This window comes from Rhinoderma darwinii, chromosome 5 (genome assembly GCF_050947455.1).
Source record: "Rhinoderma darwinii isolate aRhiDar2 chromosome 5, aRhiDar2.hap1, whole genome shotgun sequence".
In the NCBI taxonomy this organism is placed as follows: domain Eukaryota; kingdom Metazoa; phylum Chordata; class Amphibia; order Anura; family Rhinodermatidae; genus Rhinoderma; species Rhinoderma darwinii.
In genome coordinates this window covers 269,684,395-269,700,739 of record NC_134691.1, presented here as the reverse complement: position 1 = coordinate 269,700,739, position 16,345 = coordinate 269,684,395, and the positions used below count along the sequence as shown (strand labels likewise).

The window sequence follows — 16,345 nt, the reverse complement described above, 5'->3', positions numbered from 1 at the left end:
CTCTTGTATGCTGTTACATGGGGCATCAAGCTTCTAAAGCGATTGTTCTATATTATACTATTATACAAGGCTTGCGTTTTTTACTTATGAAGTTTGTGTATATTCCGATACTTAACATTTAGGTAGAAGTCTGCTTTTAATCTGTCCTAAACAAAGAAATATGAGAACACAAGTATCATACCTCTGCTTTATATAACACAATAACACATGATTTTCAATAGCTTTTGATTGCGTCTAAAGTGTTTCCCACCAATAGAAAGTCTGAGCAAATGCAGAATCTTCTTATGATATAGTGAATTAAGATATTATAATTGTTAAGAGATCTTCTTATGATATTCTATAACAATAGACTTCTAGAAAAGGCAGAGTATGATGATAACTCAAGAAGTCAATTTTCCCAGTATTTTTTAGAGTCAACTATAAATGAATATTGATTCATTAGAATTTGAATGTTTTTGTTTATATTGCTATTTTTTTCTATATTACTAGGGAAGACCTGGTTCAAAGGGCTCTCAAGGACATCCCGGAGAAGAAGGTGGGATGGTATGTACATTATGCACACTTTTTGTCTCATTTAAGTTTATTAGTATTAGAACAAAATATCCTTGTTAACATGAATGGACTATGTTATGTAATACTATGAAATTTCACATCCAGGTTCCTTCAGCAACTAAAGTAGGTTTCACATTAGTTTAGGAAATGTGAACTCATATACTATGGGACATGTTCCCATTATAGTAGAGTTTGGAAAGAAAGCCAAAGTGTACCAAGAACAACCAATGGACCCTGGATTTCAGTTTTTTTTAGGAGATTGTCTCACCTTGCAGAGTAATGTACATTATATAATTTGAGATATGATCTGAGGAAATTTCTAGCTTTGAATAGGCAGGAAGATTACCTATATGGCTAAAAAGGCCCAATGAATTATTGGCAAAGCTAAGGAACTTGAGGTTGATTAAACATCTCCAGATTTTCTTGACTGAAAATAGAGAAAATGACAACAAATAATTAATTTTGAACCTTGTTTGTTAATATAACTCAGACCCTTCAATTCAGGATATGTATATGGTCTACCATATAGATTGTTCTAGAAATGTAATGCTATTCTGAGATGTATCTGAAACAAAATAGGTCGGTAAACACCATTAATTTTGTAATATTTAACTCGTTGCTGAAGGACAACTTACTTAAGAGACTATTTCTGGCTATTTAACTTACTTAAAGAGGCTCTGTCACCAGATTTTGCAACCCCTATCTGCTATTGCAGCAGATAGGCGATGCAATGTAGATTACAGTAACGTTTTTATTTTTAAAAAACGAGCATTTTTGGCCAAGTTATGACCATTTTTGTAGTTATGCAAATGAGGCTTGCAAAAGTCCAAGTGGGTGTGTTTAAAAGTAAAAGTCCAAGTGGGCGTGTATTATGTGCGTACATCGGGGCGTTTTTAATACTTTCACTAGCTGGGCGCTCTGAAGAGAAGTATCATCCACTTCTCTTCAGAACGCCCAGCTTCTGACAGTGCAGATCTGTGACGTCACTCACAGGTCCTGCATCGTGTCGGCCACATCGGCACCAGAGGCTACAGTTGATTCTGCAGCAGCATCAGCGTTTGCAGGTAAGTCGATCTTACCTGCAAATGCTGATGCTGCTGCAGAATCAACTGTAGCCTCTGGTGCCGATGTGGCCGTCACGATGCAGGACCTGTGAGTGACGTCACAGATCTGCACTGCCAGAAGCTGGGCGTTCTGAAGAGAAGAGGATGATACTTCTCATCAGAGCGCCCAGCTAGTGAAAGTATTAAAAACGCCCCGATGTACGCACATAATACACGCCCACTTGGACTTTTACTTTTAAACACACCCACTTGGACTTTTGCAAGCCTCATTTGCATAACTACAAAAATGGTCATAACTTGGCCAAAAATGCTCGTTTTTTAAAAATAAAAACGTTACTGTAATCTACATTGCAGCGCCTATCTGCTGCAATAGCAGATAGGGGTTGCAAAATCTGGTGACAGAGCCTCTTTAAGTTTACATGTTTGTGAAACTTACATAAACTATGCTGGGTATATACACATTTTAGGACAAAGGCCTAAGAATGATGATAATATTGTGTAAAAGTAAAAATTTGAAAATTCTAATTTAGTAGTTTCTTTAGGGTGAGAGAGGTCCACGTGGATTAAATGGGACTCGTGGAGAAAGTGGTTGTCAAGGGGCTAGAGGCCTAAAGGTAAGTATACACTGATATATATCCTAGACAGGTTACTGATGGACAACCGGATTTATAGTGACATACAATAACAACAATAAATAATTTGTCTGTAGGTAATGTTTATAGCTCCTTTTTGCATGAGGATTCATTTTCTATAAGTGGTTAAAATTGATGCATATATTGTGTTTGGCCAATTTGTTAGTGGATATTGGAAATACATAATACGTTGTTTCCGCAAATAATTTAATAAAGTGCTGTGTGCTTGCTTATGAATGCAGTTTATAACTTCCAACGCTATATATAGTATCTTTAAAAGTCCACTTTTTTCCTTTGCAGGGTGGTAGAGGCTTTCGTGGAGAACGAGTAAGTTTTAACTAGATTTGGAAAAAACATCACATAGACTTCTAAAGTAGTCCAACAGTGGACCGAGTTAAAGGGAGTGTCCCATGTATTGAATTTTAGTTTCATGAATTAGATATAAGTCTATAGAATGGAATTAAGGTGATTGTTCTTTCTTTTTTAAATATTGTAGATATTTTTATTTTTAAAAACTTTCCTGGAAGCGACTATATTGAAGACACAAGCTTCCTTCCTGTATTGTCAGTACAGTACGGTGTGTGCGCTTTATGGCAGCTGAAAGTAGTTTTTTTAGGGAATGTCCGTCAATTTATCATTGTCATGATAAAGCCTAGCCTAGCTTCTGGTGGTCCTGGTTTGAGATGCAGAGCCAATCTCATTTATCTGTCTTCTACCTATCAGGGCCAAGAGTGTAGTGTTTGAATCTGTTCAGTCTTCTCATTGTTGCTTGTGATTCTCTTGTGTATGCATGTTCTGATCAAGCTCCTGGTTACACCCTGAATCACCTTGACTGTTTGGATTCTTTGAACTGGACTTCAGCTAGTCTTTGAATTTATCCACTGCTCACTGATTTGGACTTTTAGTACCTCCTGGTTTTGTACTCTGCTTGCTGATTATCCCTCTGGCTTTTCTGGTTATCCGTTCTGGTATTGCCTGCATTGCACCTCCTGTCCAACACTGTATTCTGTAAAAGCAACCTGGGTTCTATGCAGCCAAATCCAACCTGCCTTGCAGTGGGCTCTGGTGAAGACCATAGAGTAGCCTTAGAGTCTGCTGACCAGAGTGGTGACGTACTTGAGATTGCTGATTTACCTGCACGCTTGATCCAGGCAGTCTCCAGCTGTCTTTGGGGAATTGCTTGAATAGCAATTCCATAAACGTGAACTCTGGGGAATTGCTCAAGTAGTATTTCCCTGACAGAGTTAAGTGACAAATAAATGTCATAGATTACATCCCCTCCCCCAGAGACCAGAAAGTGGCAGACATAGAGTTATCTGTGTGAAAAGTGTTAATATTATGCCTTTTGTAGGCCTTCAGCAGTACAATAAAGCTGTCATTAATTCGCCCACGCTCTAATAATAATGAGATTACTATCCTTTTCTATGCGGCAAATCGGACATGTGGGCTACAGAAAACAGGACGCGTCAGTTGGCTGTGTCTGCTCTATCGGCCAGGCGGAAAGCTGGAATAGTACAAAATGTTTTATTTTTTGTGCATAGTAGTAAAAAAAATAGAAATGAAATAAATAAAAACCAATTATTAAAAAAATATTAGTATCATAATAAAAACCTTATTTGAATACTATGTCATTTTCTAGTAATACATTCCCTTCATATATGTTGCTCCTCAGCCTTTACTGATGGAAAATAAATGTTACAAAGTACAAGTTATAACCTGAATACAATACATTTCTTGCATCTTTATACAGTGAAAGGTATAACAAGGAGAACAATCTGTGTTTATTTGTAATTTGAACTTTTAATTTGATCTAATGCAGGTTTATATTTTTTTAGGGAGAAGATGGTGATAATGGTATTGATGGTGTGCTGGGTGAGCAGGTAAAATAAAACTTTTAGGAATTCTATTAAATCATGCAATGATCCAATAAATCAAGCTTACTTGTTACATTTTAGATAACAATAATATTTTTGTTTCCACAATATCTAAATGGTTAATATTAATGACTTGTTTGTCAAGGAATGGTGAAAATTATCATTTAATTCCTTAAAGAGGCTCTGTCACCAGATTATCAAATCCCTATCTCCTATTGCATGTGATCGGCGCTGCAATGTAGATAACAGTAATGTTTTTTGTTTTTTTTAAGGACACTTTTCAGGACACTTTTCAGGACACTTGATTAACGTTAATGTCTGTGTATGTGGCTGCACATCGCTGCTGTGTAAATGAATGCAGAGGAGTTTATGACGCTGACTGGTCACTGATTGGTCAGCGTCATACACGTAAACACGCCCAGTTAAAAACACAATAAACACCCAGTTGGACATAACGAAAAAAAACGCCCAGTTGTCCATTTCAAAGCTCATTTGCATATATATAAAATAGTTCATAACTTGGCCAAAAATTAACGTTTTTTAAAAAAAAACACGTTACGGTTATCTACATTGCAGCGCCGATCACATGCAATAGGAGATAGGGATTTGATAATCTGATGACAGAGCCTCTTTAAATATACAACTGTATAATTTTGCAAAGGAGCATTCTAATTTAAAACTAAAATTGTATTGAAATGCTTACAAATATTATATAGCTTTTAAATTTGCACATCTTGATTATTTTTTTTTGGTCTATATTTAGGGAGATCGTGGAGCTTCTGGAACACCAGGGGAAACTGGAAGTCAAGGATCAAGGGTATGTGGACACTCCTTTGCTGTTGATAGCTTCTTGGCACATAGGAGGAAACAGATCAAAGATTACAGCTGAAGGATTATCACTTTGGACAGTACATTTTGGTACATAAACTTATCTCACACTGTTCCATAGCTGGGACCCCAAGAGATTAGCTGTAATCTGTGGTGGAACCTGTCAGCAAATGTTTAATTCCCTGCAGTCTCCACTTCAGAAATTAAGCTTTATCACATTGTCCATTGATATGAATTTGCTGTATGGATATGCCAGTCCTCCAGAGCGTGAGATCAGCGGCGTAACTAGGAAAGACTAGGCCCCATAGAAAATGTTTGACTGGCCCCCCCAGGTGCCACACGCAGCCTTCTTATAGATAGTGCCCCCTGTAGATTGTGCCATAAAGCCCCCCTGTAGACAGTGCTATGCAGCCACCTGTAGACAGTGTCACACCATACTTGTAGATAGTGCCCCCCACCTCCCCCTTGTAGATAGTGCCATACAGCCATAAAGCCCCCCTGTATATAGCGCCATACAGCTCCCCCTTTATATAGTGCCACACATCCCCACTTCCTTGTATATAGTGCCACACAGCCCCCTTAGTAGATAGTGCCACACAGCCCCCTTACTAGATAGTGCCACACACAGACCCCAGTAGATTGCGCCACACACAGCCCCCTGTAGATAGCGCCACAACCCTCCCCCTTGTAAATGGTGCCATACAGCAGATAGTTCCACACAGCTCCCACTTAGTAGTGCCACACAGCCCCCCTTAGTAGTGCCACACAGCCCCTTGTATATAGTGTCACACAGCCTCCTAGTATATAGTGCCACCCTGCTTCCCCCTTGTATATAGTGCCACCCTGCTTCCCCCTTGTATATAGTGCCACCCTGCTTCTACCTTGTATATAGTGCCACCCTGCTCACCCCTAGTATTAGGTGCCACCCTGCTCCCCCTTGTATCTAGTGCCACCCTGCTCCCCCCTTGTATCTAGTGCCACCCTGCTCCCCCCTTGAATATAGTGCAACCCTGCTCCCTCCCTTGTATATAGTGCCACACAGCCCCCCAAAAAAGATATATTGTACTTACCTTGCCCTGTTCTTGCGACGGACGGAGCACTGCACAGGCTCCTGTCGGGACACATGCACAGACCAACGTGATGCAGTGACGTCATCACTCCAGTCTGCGCAGGGAGTCTTTCCAGCACCTTATAGGCCACTTTAGGTCTGCAGCCTTAGGTCCAATTCTAGTTTTTCTGCTGCCTGAAGCGAAAATTTAAATGGCGCCCCCCCAGATTTGGATTGACACCCCCCTGGCTGTTCCACATCACTACCAGCCTCCTCAAACTCTTGTGGATGCGCCGTTGCCTTGTACTTCCCTGACATGCGCAGTGCAGCGATGAAGCCGGGCAGAGTACACCTCACTGCACGGTAGGTGCCAAAGTAGTACAAGGCAATGGCGCTTCCAAGAAAATTCTATCAGCTAGGGGGATGTCAATCAAACATGGAAAGGTGGGTTTGGAGGAAGGACTATGTGACTCTTCAGGGTAGTGGCACTGCCCCATGACCCTTTAATGAGCAATTAGAATATTGTGTGCGCCGTTTTAAAAGTTGATTTTATAGATTTTGCTGCATCTGAAAAAAGCATACATTTTGAAATATTGGCAGGTCATGTATTACCGCATGGTGGCAGTTCAAGGGGTTAAAACTACCTGACAGGTTCCCATTAAATATACAATGAATTGAAAACAATTCCATCTGTCCTGCAATTTTGTTATTATAAATATATCCTATATAATTACAGCTCCAGAACCAAGCTCATACATATATACGGCACGAGAGCCAAGCTCAATACATATACACAGCACCAGAACCAACCTCCGTACACAAATACAACACCAGAACCAAGCTCTTACATAAATACAGCACTAGAACCAAGCTCTGACCTATATACAGCACCAGAACCAAGCTCATACATAAATACAGCACTAGAACAAAGCACTGACATATATACAGCACCAGAACCAAGGTCAGTACATATATACAATACCAGAACCAAGCTCAATACATAAATACAGCCCCAGAACCAAGCTCAGTACATATATACGGCACCAGAACAAAGCTCAGTACATATATAGACCACCAGAACGAAGCACAGTACATATATACAGCCCCAAAACCAAGATCAGTACATATATACAGCACCAGAAAAAAGCTCAGTACATAAATACAACACCAGAACTAATACAGCTCAATTTAGTGCAATCCCTGCCGTATAGGTTTGTATGGCGTAAAACCACAGCTCCCAGCATGGCCCGAACAATGGTAAGCATATGCTGGGAGATGCTGTTTCACAAAAAAAAGTCATATCATAATCAAAAGACTCATCATCTCGTTGCAGATCATACAGTGACTACATTACCGATTAGAGGCAGAATAAACATTTACATTAAGTGACTCACCGGTGACGTCTCAGATTCTAGTTCTTTTTCTCTTTTTTTCTCCATCTGGTCCAGACCTCTTTGATGACTTCTCCCGGCCACGACCCATTTCTGCAGTTTCCCACTCAGATGTCTTCAGCTTCTCACTGTTAAAACATTTCTGCACCTATAAACGAAGATAAAATTCTCAACACCTCTAAATATAATAGCGCCATACACTGTGTCCCTGATCATAATAGTACCATACACTGTGTCCCACACACACACACACACACACACACACACACACAGACACACACCGTGCCCCCTATAGATAGTGCCCCCATAGCCCCCTGTAGATAGTGCCCCCATAGAGCCACTGTAGATAGTGCCCTACATATAGCTCCCCATGTATATATTGCTCCACATTCCCACCTATAGACCCCCCCCTGTAGATAGAGACCTTCCTGTAGATAATGCCACTCACAGTTTTATTAGAAAAAAACAACTTTATGACTTTATGTGCTCACATAATCCCGTTCCCGCGCCATCCGGTGGCAATGCAGACCTGCTCTCTTCTGAGCAGGTCTGCTGAAGCTGAATGAAGCAAGTGGTGTGATGACATCATCGCGCCGCTAGAGTCGTTGAAAGGTGCTGATTGTTGGGGCAAGTCATTTTGCCCCGCCAAAAAGCGTAATTGTAAGGTGCTGAATGGTCGGGCACGGAACCATTCAGCGCTAATGCTTGTATTTGTACCTGCGTGCTATAGACGCTGGTACAATTACTGCAAGAGGGAGTGGCTGTCACTAACACCGGGGCCCTCACCAGGCACGAAACCGGGCATGAGAGGGCCAGTGCCATCCGGCCCATAAATGTTAGAGGCCGGGCGGCGCGGCCCCCCATAGTGGCATCGCTACAACTGTAGCAGCCATAACGGATGCCAGCAGAGCCACCGGGCATGAGACGGGCCATGTTGGTGGGCGGCACGGGTCCCCTCATGCCGCGGGCTCTGTAGCAGCCACTACGGCTGCTACAGAGGTAGTTACACCACTATGTGAGATCCTTTTTGTAGCCACACTCCACTCTGGCTAATAGATGAGGGTCCTGAATGGGTTTTCTATGCCAGACAATCCCTTTAAACCCTTTAGATAGAATATACTAATAGATACTGTATATATGAATAGTTGGGTAGATAGGTAAATAAATAGATAGTTAATGCTAATGGGTCAGGGTTCTTTAAATAGTAGTAATAAGTTAGCTAGGATTTTAGATATATGTAGTGGATTATTCTCTGTATCAGGCAATGCATTTTGATAGGGCAGCTATATTAAATGAATTCTCTCGGACTATGGAATTACAGACTGTATTTCAGTGATAATGTAAAGATTTTATTTTGTGCTATATAGCGATTCCATCTCTGGAGACAGATCTTGAGCACTTTGGCAGTACATCATCCTGTGTTTTTTACAATGAGCGTCCCCTCGGACAAGTAGTGCATACATTCTGATATGTACACATTCCGCTTCAATGGACATATTCCCTGTAAATAAATACAGGAGGTTCTGCTGCCTTAGTCCTTGAGATCTACTCTCAGGGTCAGAATTGCTTCCAAGAACACATTGGCAAAAGGGGAGATTTAAGGTGCAGTTACACAAGGGGAGGGTTTTGTTGCAGAAATTTAGGCGACTAAAAATCAGTTCCATCATCTGAATGGAACTCGCAGAAATCCATGCAACTGCTGTAGAAACAACCCCATTCAGATGAGTGGAACTGATTTTCAGTCGCAGAAATTTCTGCAACAAAAACTGCCGTGTGTTACTAAACCCTTAGTGTAAACATTGCAATAAAGTCTATTTCTAAGGCTAAATTCACACCTGCGCTTGTCATTCCATTGTTCTGTTCTGTCAGGGGACCAGAACAAGGGAATAACCGGAAGCGCTGGTTCCGTTGCACCACAGACACCGCCAGCGACCGACGGAACCCATTGACTTTAATGGGTTCTGCCGGGTGTCCGTAGCTGTACCGGAAACAATAGCGCAGCATGCTTTGCTATTATTTCCTGTTAGTTTGGCAAAATCTGTGATGGAGGCCTACATTGCAGATGTGAATTGGGCCTTAGTTCTTGCAACTCCTTTTAATACTACTAATATATTGCCGGAATGGTTACAGCCTTTGATAGAGGGGGTAGAGGGTATAACCAGCATCACACCATTGATACCAGATGCAACTGTAACAAAGTATTTCCTTTACAGCATATTTATCCATATTCTTTTTTATATATATATATATATATATATATATATATATATATATATATATATATATATACCAGTTATCTTAAGAATATGTTGCATAATCTTACATAATATGTTAACATGTTAAAAGTCTTTGTGTACTTATATTTTACTCATTTGTAATATTTGTTTTGTACCTATGGATACTAGGGCAGAAGAGGTTCCCGTGGAGAACTGGGTGAACGTGGTGAACCTGGTCTTAGGGGCGACCCCGTAAGTACAATACTTAATGTTTCATTTTTAAGCTTATAATTTGCTATATGTTATGATTTTTGATTCTGTCCTATGCGGAGGTCTTTTTTTTTTTTTTTTTACATATTACTGAGTAGTAGTAATAATAATAATAAAAATAATAATATTAAAATAAATGTTGTAATTTATTAAGAGACCAAATAATTTTAGTATTAAGCATCTAAAATAAGTTTTTTGATAAAAGTGACATGGCATCTATGTATTGGCAGCTTCAAATAACTCCATGCCTGAATAATTGATGGGCATTCTTATAGAACTTCTTGCCTATTGACTAGTAAACATTGCATAGTTAATTGGATTATGTCTAATGTAAAATAGATAGGTCACAAAGACTTTGTATTTTATTATATGTCGCAAAGCCAAAGTTGCATAGTTACTTAGGTTGAAAAAAGACACATGTCCATCGAGTTCAAACTTTCCCAGACCTAGTTTTTTGACCTAGAGGAAGGCAAAACACAAATCCCCTTTCTAATTATTGCCAACTTTGCCTCACAGTAAATGAACAACTTCTTTATAACAATTATATATCATTCAATTCTAAATGAATCCTCAATTCAGCCGATTGATCATTGTATCTGCCATTACTACCTCTTCTGGTAGGGCATTCCAAGGTTACACTTCTCAAACTGTATTCATGTTTGAATCGCCTTTCCCTCATACATAATGTCCCTTGGTCCATTGTAAAGTTCTTGGAGTTAATAAATTATATGTTAATAAGGTCACCTTTAAGGTGTATTTTTTCCAAACAAAAGACCAATTTTTCCAGCCTGTGGTTATAAGAGAGACCTCACATATGTTTTTTGGCAATAAATATTATAGAGCTACTGAATTATTTTTCAAATTATAAAGACGATTCTATGTTGACGGATATAAAATAACTATATTAAAATAGATAGTAATACATACAAAGTTTTAACATTGTGTATCCTAATATATTTCTTCTCTAGGGTGAATCTGGAATTAACAATAATATTCTGGGTCTAAAAGGACAGAAAGGAAACCCAGGAAGACAGGTGCAATATATAGTTTTCGTATTTATCAGTAACAGTGTTTATAATTGGAAAATTAACGATATACAGACAAAGCTGTATCCAGTACCAAATAGTGAATGCAGACAAAAAAAAAAACAGCCAATCTAATAGCATGTGAATATGTAATAGGCTATTTGTAGACATGGCTCAGGAGTCAGAAAAATTTTTTATTGTCTATATTCTGGTTGTTATTTTTTATTGAGCATATCCACCTCAATATGATATTTTAAAAATAAAAGACTCATGTCAGTATGTCCACCATACTATTTTACTAGGATAGAGCTGACTGGGGTTTCATATGATTTGACATAAATTTAGGACTGTATTACTTGGTCGCCCCATTGACTTCAAACAGCAGGTCATTGGGTATTGTATACCCTTATTGGAACCGCCTCATAAAAGCAGAATGTTCCGGGTGCACAATCCCTTAAAGAGCTTTATTCTGTGCCTGTGTACAAAGTATATACTGATGTATAACGATTATATGTTCTCATTACATTTCATTCATCATGCTAGATCGCTCTTATTTGTACTGCAATTGATCAAGGAATTTCTGCACCCTAAACCTTTTATCTAATCTCCCCGCATCTATGCAACTGCAGAAGAGCACAAATCTCCCATCTCTAAGTGGAACTCTTATCTATCTTGTCGACTGCGCTATTGATTAAAACGGAAACCTTACACTACAGTGACAAACGGAAACCATATACAATGGAAGCATTACCATTGAAATGAAATCAATGGTAATGCAAAAGTAAACCTATGGTTTTCGTTAGCCTTTCCGTTGAGGGGTTCCTTCGACGGAAATGTCCGACGGAAGACCTCAGCGGAAATCAATGCTGATGTCAACACAGTCTAAGGATGTGTTTTTAGCCTGTGAATGTAAAGAAAGGCTTTTTCATGATTATATTACGTGTTCATATTTGTTCCATATTTGTTAGGTCCTGAATACAGTCAGATTTTTCCACCCTATTTCAGAAATACCGATTTTTTTTTTCTGTCTTGTGTATTCGTACCACATTTTCCATATAGTAGTAAATGGGACCTTAGAAAATCTGGAACTTATTATTTTGGTCTGTATTTACTGTACGCCTGTGTTTATGTCTATGCTTGATCCATAAATGTTCTTGGACAATGGCAAAATATGTATAAAATTTGGCTGAAAAACTACCAATACACTATTGACTAAACACAGAGCTTGAAAGGTTTGTCCAGTTTAGAAAAACCAAACCCATATACCTTATTTGGGAATTTTGAGTTAATAGAGTGGGGTCCCCTGTTCTGGATTCTCATCTTTTGGCCAGAGTGGAGAGCGGCTAAAAATAGCATTGTAATGACGGGGGTAGGGAAACGGACAAGTGAGCCCTAATCTACCCGCCACTCTGTCCCTGCCTACTTGCAACGACCCGCCCTAGGCGACGGGGTACAACTGGGCGGCGGTCCCTACGCTCAGTAAGTGCATGAGACAAACAGACAAGGGAACAAAAAGCAAAGGGAAAGGGGCAGTTGCCCACGGCAACACCGTGAGCAACAAGAGTGGTGAACGAGCCGAGTCAAACCAGGAGAGCACGAGGTACCAAACGCAGAGCAGGAGAGTAGTCAGAAAGCCAGGGTCAGTATGGAGCAGGATCAAGTAGATAGAAGCTGTAGCTGGGCCAGGAAACCACACGAGAAGAATCACAAGCAAAGGAGGAACAGGAAAGGCAGGTATAAATAGACAGAGGGCGGGAGCTAGCTCCGTCTGGCCAGGCTGCGATAGGCTCTCCCACTCCTAAGCCTGCCATCCTGAGTGGTGGAAGATGGAGTCAGTCTCAGAGACATAGACTCAGGTGCAGACTGATTACCTATGGGAGTATCCACAGAAGTTGTGCCTGGCAGATCCTTTACAAGCATCTCTTACTCTGGAAGACCTGTCCTGTCCTGCATTACACGGACAACCCATTGATTTGAATAGACATTGTGTAACGCCTTATTTCCAATGTGGTGGCGCTGCAAGAAAATGAAACACTAACTGCCAGGTTTCCTCATACGTAGAGAACAGCTGATTGCTGATGGTCTCTGCAGGAGGACACTTTGTGGTCAACTTTTTGTCAAGGGACTCTACTAACAAGTAGGGATTCTCAAAAGCAGAGAACTCCTTTAAATAATTATTAAAGACCCATTACAGACAGAATCAGATCTAAATATGGACAAAACATTCCATAGCAGCATTTAGAATGAGGCGAAAGATTGTTTCTGTTCATCAACTGCAAGCAGAGATCTTGAAAACAGTAAGGTATTGAAATAAGGTATATAAGCAAACCCTATAACATTTCATTATACACAAATGAAATGTTATGTATATAAGCCCTTTTTAAATTATCTGGTCAAAAACAATATTTCTATCATAAAAATATAAATATATAAATGTCTTCACGGAGGGATTTAATTTCATGTACATTTTTAAAATGTTATTTTAAACATGTTGTTTTTTACAGGGTGAACCAGGAAAGGATGGCATTGAAGGGGAACCTGGTGACAATGGCCCAGAAGTAATTTTCTAACCATGTGTTTTTTTTATATGATATTTAACTGCATAGGTGCTATAGTCAGCTAGGACAAATAATGAATAGCTATATAATGTTTAGATATTAGTTCACTAGTGTTAAAACTGACCTTTTCTTTAGTGAGTGTTAATGTGGGGAATCACTTTGTAAACACTCTTTTATTATGGGGTACCCACTTAGTGGAAACCTACTGCTGCCCCACTATTAGTTCATCATGTCACCTCGTGTCACATTGGCCAAGTAACGCTACCATACAGTTATCTCACTAAACAATGCTAGACAGTTCAAACGCCAGAAGACACCGGAAAAGTGATATACCGTAGAGTGCCAAACAATGCCACCATACAGTAAACAACTCCATACATAAAGTAATCTAAAACCAGTGATATATCTGTAATGGCGGGGTAGGGAGACAGACAGGTGAGCCCTAATCTACCCGCCACTCAGTCCCTGCCTACTTGCAACGGCCCGTCCTAAGCGACGGCATACAACTGGGCGACGGTCCCTACGCTCACTAAGTGCACGACAGACAAACAGACAAGGGTACACAGAAGCTAAGTGAAATGGGGCTGTTGCCCACGGCAACCCCGTGGGCAACAAGAATAGTGAACGAGCCGAGTCAAACCAGGAGTGGACGAGGTACAAAACGCAGAGCAGGAGAATAGTGAACGAGCCGAGTCAAACCAGGAGTGGATGAGGTACAAAACGCAGAGCAGGAGAATAGTCAGTTAAGTCAGGGTCAATATGAAGCAGGAGACAAGTAGTAAGCAGCAGCAGCAGAGCCAGGAAACAGACTAAAAGAATCACAAGCAAAGGAGGAGCAGGAAGTGAAGGTATAAATAGACAGAGGACGGGAGCTAGCTCCGTCTGGCCAGGCTGTGATAGGCTCTCCCACTCCTCAGCCTCCCAGCCTGATTAGTAGAAGGAGGGGGTCACTCGACCAGACTTAGGAGCAGGTGCAGAGTGAGTAACCACGGGCGTCGACACAGAAGCTGTGTCTGGCAGATCCTTTACAATATCATGTAGAAATAATACTGCTTTACAATCAATATTAATTATTTGTGGTGGTCACAAGTCTTTGGTGGCACCACCTTCATCAGGGACGGCTGATGCACCCCGCAGAATCATGCAGGAAGCCTGCAATCTTTTTACTTCTTTACTGTGTAGGGGGTTCTTCAATGTTGCATTCATAGAGGGTCATTGGTAGTCTATTACTTTTTATAAAACTTTATTTAGTGGACTTTGGTTAATGGACTGTGAGAATCCCCTATTAGATTAAAAAATCTTTTAGATTTTTGAAAAACATTTAGTATATTGCATGCCCTAAAAATATATCGTATAATAGCGTTAAACTATAAAATTTGCTTATAGGAAGCATCGAGACACCGGCACTAGGGCTTTCCTGCATGTAAAAGTCATACTTGTATTTATTCTTCATACGTAGCATAATCCAAAAATACCATTGAAAGGGGTTATAAATTTACAAGTGTTTATGCTAAGGAAAACTGGACAACAATGTAGCAGGTCTTTGTGCTTCAAGTCCTGGAAATACAGCAGATGCATTAAGCCACTTAATCTCTCAAGTTTTATGATCACAAATGTTTAATGACATTAACTTTCCATTAATTTCCACAAAGGGTCCACAAGGCCGTAGAGGACCTCCTGGATTACAGGTAAGTGGTTACGACATGTATGACATTGACAATAATAAGTGATGTACTTTTTGATATGTTGATCGTTAGAGAACGTCCGTGATGTTAATTTTGAGCTTGTATTGATATTTTGTTAGGCTTCAAGTGTGATTATAAAAAATACTTTTACAAAAAATACATTTACTCAATGTTTCATATTGCTATGCTTGGCAAAATTTGACTCACGTTTAAGGATTTGTGCAACTTCAGCACATAATTAGGTTCAAAGCAACTGAGTATTCTCAGAATTCACAGCCAAGCAGAGTAATGCCGACTGGCACACATATGTCTCGCTGGAGCTCTAAAGCCAAGATGCTGGAAAGAAAGGCAGACGTGTGGAATATCAACTCTAATTCATTTAGATGGTTTTCAAACAGATGCTAGAGAACAAGAGAAGGTAGTGTTAAAATCCTCAAGAAAATGTAGTTGTACTGCTGTATAGCAAACACCGTTTAACCCTATCAGGACACAGCTATTTTGGACCTTGAGGACACAGTGATTTTTTTCCCCCCTCTTCATCACTGCGTCTCGTGGTGCCATAACTTGTTATTATTTCCATGGCCGTAGCCGTGAGAGGGCAATGGCACAGGGATTCTTTCTTTGATATGCTTTGTATACCTGTGTCATACCCCTTTAGGCCCTCTACTAGACATAACACAGTTTAACCCTATCAGGACACAGCGATTTTGGACCTTTAGGACGTCTCAGGGGGCTATAACTTGTTATTATTTCAATGGACGTAGCCATGAGAGGTTAATGGCACAGGGATTCCTTCTTTGATGTGCTTTGTATACCTGTGTCATAACCTTTAGGCTCCCTACTAGACATAACACAGTTTAGAAGTTATGCTCTGAAGTGTTTTCCATTAAATCACTTTGCCATGATGTTCTGCAGCACAGCTTTGTATACACAATAGTCCTAGCTTGAGTGGGAGTTAGACTTAACAGAGGAGATGTCCGTTTCCCTATATGTGATGAAGGGGCAGGGTAATAACTACCATCACTTATGCAGAATCCATGCCACAGTCCTTTAAAACCATGGTTCAGATTTAGTGGAATGGCACTTTGAAATAGCTGTACATATTTTGGACCTTCTTTCTTTGAAAGTCAATTACATTTCAACTTACCGTATATTGCTTTGTGTGTTGGTAGTTGAGAGATTTGTGTTTTTTTTTTATACTT

General features: G+C 40.0%; 1 protein-coding gene across 1 annotated transcript in view; it reads left to right on the top strand.

Moving 5' to 3' along the window:
- The window catches only part of LOC142652590 (collagen alpha-4(VI) chain-like), a 142,682-nt gene that overhangs the window by 40,604 nt on the left and 85,733 nt on the right, over positions 1-16,345 (top strand). Inside the window, exons 16-24 of the mRNA XM_075828245.1 lie at positions 490-543; positions 2,159-2,230; positions 2,549-2,575; positions 4,084-4,128; positions 4,886-4,939; positions 9,795-9,857; positions 10,844-10,909; positions 13,405-13,458; positions 15,111-15,146. Of these exons, the coding sequence (XP_075684360.1) occupies positions 490-543; positions 2,159-2,230; positions 2,549-2,575; positions 4,084-4,128; positions 4,886-4,939; positions 9,795-9,857; positions 10,844-10,909; positions 13,405-13,458; positions 15,111-15,146 (471 nt within the window). The remainder of the gene's footprint in view (positions 1-489; positions 544-2,158; positions 2,231-2,548; positions 2,576-4,083; positions 4,129-4,885; positions 4,940-9,794; positions 9,858-10,843; positions 10,910-13,404; positions 13,459-15,110; positions 15,147-16,345) is intronic.